The sequence below is a fragment of the Guillardia theta genome, assembly GCF_000315625.1.
Source record: "Guillardia theta CCMP2712 unplaced genomic scaffold GUITHscaffold_214, whole genome shotgun sequence".
Lineage (NCBI taxonomy): Eukaryota > Cryptophyceae > Pyrenomonadales > Geminigeraceae > Guillardia > Guillardia theta.
This window is the reverse complement of record NW_005434462.1, coordinates 18,130-23,029: the sequence shown is the minus strand read 5'-3', so window position 1 is coordinate 23,029 and position 4,900 is coordinate 18,130. Positions and strand designations below refer to the sequence as shown.

Sequence of the window (4,900 nt, the reverse complement as noted above, 5' to 3'; positions counted from 1 at the left end):
CGACTGGCATTCCTGCTTTGTTTTGCTTGAGAAACTATAGGATTTACTGGCAGAAGATAAAAAGTGCCTCAAGCAAAACAAAGCAGGAACAACCTAAACCTCCAGGCACACAGTCCACAGCGAGAAGCTGCACAATCACACACAAAACACAAGCCCGAAAAGAACCAGCACTGCTGGCACCCAGACGCGGCAGCGCCAGCCCAAGCGCGAAGCCGCGAGGCACTTTTTACCTTCTGCCAGGAGGATATAGGATTTACTGGCAGAAGATAAAAAGGGCCTCAAGCAAAACAAAGCAGGAACAAGCTGAACCGCCAGTAAATCCTATTATTCCTTTCGGGCGACTCGACAAAGTCCGAGGAGGAGCTGTCCTCTGGCTCGAGAAGTGCTTGCGCCCGCAAGGGCGTCATGCGCCTCGCACCAGACAAGAGCGCTTCCAGCGTCAGCTGCATAGTGAGGCGCTGATAGGTGGCGGCGCGTTTGCGAGCTAAGACCTCAGCAGCATGTCCGTCATCAGGCACGAAGTGCCGACCAAACGCCGCATCCTCAAGAGGCATCGAGCGCTGAGCAATGATGTCCGCGAGATACCAGATGAAGCGGAGGGTGTCAGGATGCAGGGTACCGTCCGTCGAGATGGCAAGAGGGATGAACGCTCGAGGAGTAGTCATAGCATATGCAGCGCGATGTTTGCGAATCTTCTCAGACGCTGCAACATGGAGGGCGTCGAGGTTGACCTCCCCCCACTTGGTCAGGTCGGCAGAGCTACCAATGTAAGGGTGGACCAACGTCACGTCCGCCATCAAGCCCTCGTACTGCTCGGACCCTCGATCGCGGATTCCAGGGATGTGGATATCGCCCTTCATCTTGCGGCCATGAGGATGGGAGGGTACCTGCCGTCGAGAACGAGGATCCCCCACTGTATCGATGACGCTCTGAAGACCAGCTTCGTTCAGCATCGACCGAATCGTACGAGTAAGGTTGTCATGCGCCGTGGGAAGCTTGGAGGATCGGCGTTTGCAGGTCTGGAGATGATGTGCAGCAACGCAGTCACCCTCGAGTTGAATTCAGGGCTGTCGGGTCGGATGGAGTACTAGAGGTTTACTCGCAGAAGGTAAAAAGTAGAAGATCACGACTGAAAGAGATCTACACTCATTGAAACCTGCAAGGCTGCTAATGGTTGAAAGATAAGGCCTACAAGGAAACAAGTCGAGAAGAGTTTCATTGATTTTTACGAGCTGGTGGGGCTTATCCTTCGAGCGAGAGATCTAGGCCTCCCACACACTCCCGTGCATCTCCCTCAGACAGAAACATCACACTTTGCACCAACTCAATCCCAAGGTCTTCCAAACTCCCTCGTTGTTTGCTCGGCTCTGTCTCGATTGACAAGGTTTGTGCATGCTGCCAACCTGCCGTATTGGCTCGAACTTCTGGGAGGACAAAGATCAAATTCGCTTTCCTGACTTTGTTCAAAACAGTAATGTTGGCAAGAATGTCATACAATGGTCCATAAAGCACGGGGTGCTGCTTTGCCGTTGTTATCCGGAATAGATACAGCTCTCCTGGTGTCTCGGACAGCATCAACGCATCCACGCATAGGAAAGTCTTGGATAAAGGCTTGTAGTACGTCCTATTCTGTAGATGGCGATTCAAACTTTCAGGTCCTCCCGAGAATTCCACAAGTTTACTTCTCATCAATTCAATCTCATTGAGAGTGCTGTCATCATGCCCCTCCCCCAACCTCCTTGCCTTTCTTTTCCCTTCTTTCCTGAGAACGGGGTGCGAAAGAAATTCAAACAGAATCCCATTTGAAAGAACGCGATCACTATAAGGCTGGCTGAAGGCAACTTTTAACGCCATATCGAGATCGCGCTTGATCATCCACTTGGAAATCAAAACCTTCGCATGTTCTGAGCAGATCTGAGCCTTTACGGAATCGTATGTTGGGCTTGGAACAAGGTGTACAAGATTCGAAGGGAGATCGAAATCTTGATCATACACAGCTCTGACCTTGTCATCCAAATCTCCAATGCTAGTGAATTTTTGAACTTCCCTAGTGAATTTTTGAATTTCCCGAATCAAAGTGGAGTTTGAACTCTCTAAAAGCATTCTGGGGATGTTTCCCCAAGTCTCGATAGTTTGTTGTGCCACTGCAGCATCTAAGCGTGTCTTGTGCAGCTCTTGAAAGATAGCCATCTCGTCGTCCGTCCACACCGGCATGAAGAACCGTTTGGCTCTGCCATCCTTCAACAAAGTTTTGAAAACACGCTGTTTGGGATAGGAGATGATGATGTTCTTGGTATATCCAGCACAAAAATACGTTGACACCTCCGGGTAAAGGTCGCAGAGATACCAACCTCTGTGTTTGAACAAAATTGTCTCTCGGATCATTGCGTTATTCTTCACACGAAACCAAGTGCCTTCCTTGAAATGAAAGTGATCGTCTCCGCGTTGATAGTAGACGCTCTCTCCTGTCTGAAGTAAATACAGGAGCAAATAAAAAGCAAAACAAGACTTTCCAATCCCTGGGTTGCCCATAATGATTATTGATTCAAAAGATGTGCGATCTTCTCTTGGTTTCAATGTTTCCGGGTCCAACCCAAAGTTCATCGCAATGATATCCTTGACATCACGGTAGCACTCACGTATCAAAAGCTCGTTTCCACCAAGCAGTTTTGCTCCTTCCGGCAAACGAACAGTGGTTTGATTGGCATCGATGCTTCTCGAACAAGATGTATTCCACAGCCCGGTGAGAAACACAAATTCTTGATCCTTACCTGTTCAAAACGATTCATCATACAAAATCAAGCAAATCTCTTGACTGCTTACTTTCATCGTAGAAAAGGTACAGTGGGTCATCCACATGACCCAAGCTGAGTAGTATAAGCCTTCGCAAATAATCCTCTCTTCGCGTCACTTGAGCCCGGAGCTCGGCTTTCTCCTCCTCATCCTTGCTCGCCATGATCCTCGCCCGTATCTGTTTTAGTTCCAGCCTCTGTCTCTCGATCTCGAGCTCGGCTTTCAATGGCTTCTCCTGAGCCCGGAGCTCGGCTTTCTCCTGCTCATCCTTGCTGGTTCTGATCTTCTTCCTTTGGTCCGAAGGGCGACCATCGTCCGAAGGGCGACCACCACGGAGCTTCGCAAGCGGCGGCATCATGTTTACGGTAGCAGTGAGACTGGAAGCAAGACAGAGGTGCGATCCTCTTGGCTCTAGGCTCACTGTGCCATGAGTAGCTTCTCGAGCCACCAACAGCATGTGGGCCAGCAAAGCTAGCAACGTCGCTGCGGCCATGCTGATACTCCTTCAATGTTTACTCAACATTCAGCTAAGGGTAAGACAGAACCAGTCCGCCTCAGTCCAGTCCGCCTTACAAAGCAAAAGGCAGATACTCATTTCCAATCTCTCTACCCGCACAACACTGCCTTTTTGATCTCTCGAGTCTTGTGACTGAGGCGGATGCTCTCTTGCTATGCCTAGCCAGGGGGAACTTGAAGAACGTCGCCGCTGAGGGATGGCGCGTGGTGATGGCAGCCTGAGTGATTTGTGAACTTCCGCCCTCATGGTCAGTGTTGGGCTTCAAGTCAAGTTCATAACTTGAAAGAGACGTGGCTGACCACTGCCGCACTCAAGGATGCTGTGGTGGCAACGAGCTAAATTTTGTTGAGGCGGGTTTGTCGGGTTTCAATAGAGGAGGGATAGAGAAGAAGAGAAGAGAGGAGAAGAGAGGAGAGAGGAGAGATAGAGGAGAGGAGAGAGGAGAGATAGAGGAGAGAGGAGATAGAGGAGAGAGGAGAGGAGGGAAGAGAAGAGAGGAGGGATAGAAGAGAGAGAGAGAGGAGAGAGAAGAGAGGGGGGGGTGACAGGGGGAAGCAAAGTGGAGCGCATGGGAAGGAGAGGGAGGGAGGGGTGGATGAGAGGATCGAGATGAGGGCGAAGGTTGTTGATGGTCAGGTGCTCACGTGGCTAGTCCAGGCCATGAAGCCTTGAAGCCTCAGAGACAGCGAGGTGAAGAGTGAGTGACGGGAGGGAAGGAGCCATGTCAGACGCCCTCTCAAAGAAGGAGCAGCTGTTCTTAGAGCACAAGCAGCAGGGGAACGAAGCGGTGAAAGCCCTTGAGGTCTCTCCGTCTCCCCTCGCTCATGTGGTTGATTCTTCTCCTTCAGTGGCACCTCGCCATCAAGCAGTATACAGAAGCCCTTCGCAATGCTCCCTCCCATTACTTTCAGCCTGAAGGACAAGCGGCGCTGGTGAGAAGCAGGAGCAGGAGAATGAAGAGGAGGAGAGGAGGAGGAGGAGGAGGGTGAGAGACGTGCAGGTGCTAAGCAACAGGTCGATGGCAAACCTGAAGGCTGGCTACCTGGACAAGGCGATGGAGGTGAGAGGAGGGCAAGGGCGATGAGCGCGTGATAAGCGTCAGGACGCGAGCGAGTGTTGCCGGCTTTGCCCGCGATGGAGCAAGGCTTACTTCCGACGAGCCGAAGTGTCTCGGTGACCCTGAGGGAGAAGGAGGAAGAAGACTGATGCCAAGGTCAGGTACCAGGGCCGATGGCAGCTGGCAGCCGACGATTATCGCAGAGCCAGCGAGCAGGTGTCCGCGAGATGAGGGGCAGAGGAGGGTTGATATGGTTGCAGGACCCTGAGGACGAGCATCTGGTAAGGATGCTGAAAGAAGCTGAGGAGAAGGCCAAGCTCGCTGCCTCTCCTCTCGAGTTTCTCTTCCCCTGGGAGGTCTCAGTCTCGTCCCTCCTCCTCCGTCTCTCACAGACCTCGCAGGAGCAGGCGGGCTTAGATCATCGCTCCGTGTGGCCGGCTCGCTGCGGAGTCGGCGGGTTCCTGTTGTAAGAGGAGGAGCACGAGCAGCAGGAGCAAAAAGGGGGTTGGGGGGGGAGAGGAGGAGGAGGAGGA

The 4,900-nt window shown here is 52.1% G+C and overlaps 2 protein-coding genes across 2 annotated transcripts in view; both read right to left on the bottom strand.

Annotated features, from left to right (window-relative positions):
- Positions 1-2,788: 2,788 nt before the first annotated feature.
- GUITHDRAFT_148437 (hypothetical protein) lies at positions 2,789-3,286 on the bottom strand (the record flags this gene model as incomplete). Its single annotated transcript, XM_005819609.1, has 1 exon — positions 2,789-3,286. The coding sequence occupies one exon, from the start codon at positions 3,284-3,286 to the stop codon at positions 2,789-2,791; it is 498 nt and encodes a 165-aa protein (XP_005819666.1).
- Positions 3,287-4,780: 1,494 nt separating this feature from the next.
- GUITHDRAFT_148436 (hypothetical protein) overlaps positions 4,781-4,900 on the bottom strand; it is a gene marked incomplete at both ends in the record, with an annotated part of 13,266 nt that continues 13,146 nt past the window's right edge. The window contains one exon of the mRNA XM_005819608.1: positions 4,781-4,828. Coding sequence (XP_005819665.1) covers positions 4,781-4,828 — 48 coding nt within the window. The remainder of the gene's footprint in view (positions 4,829-4,900) is intronic.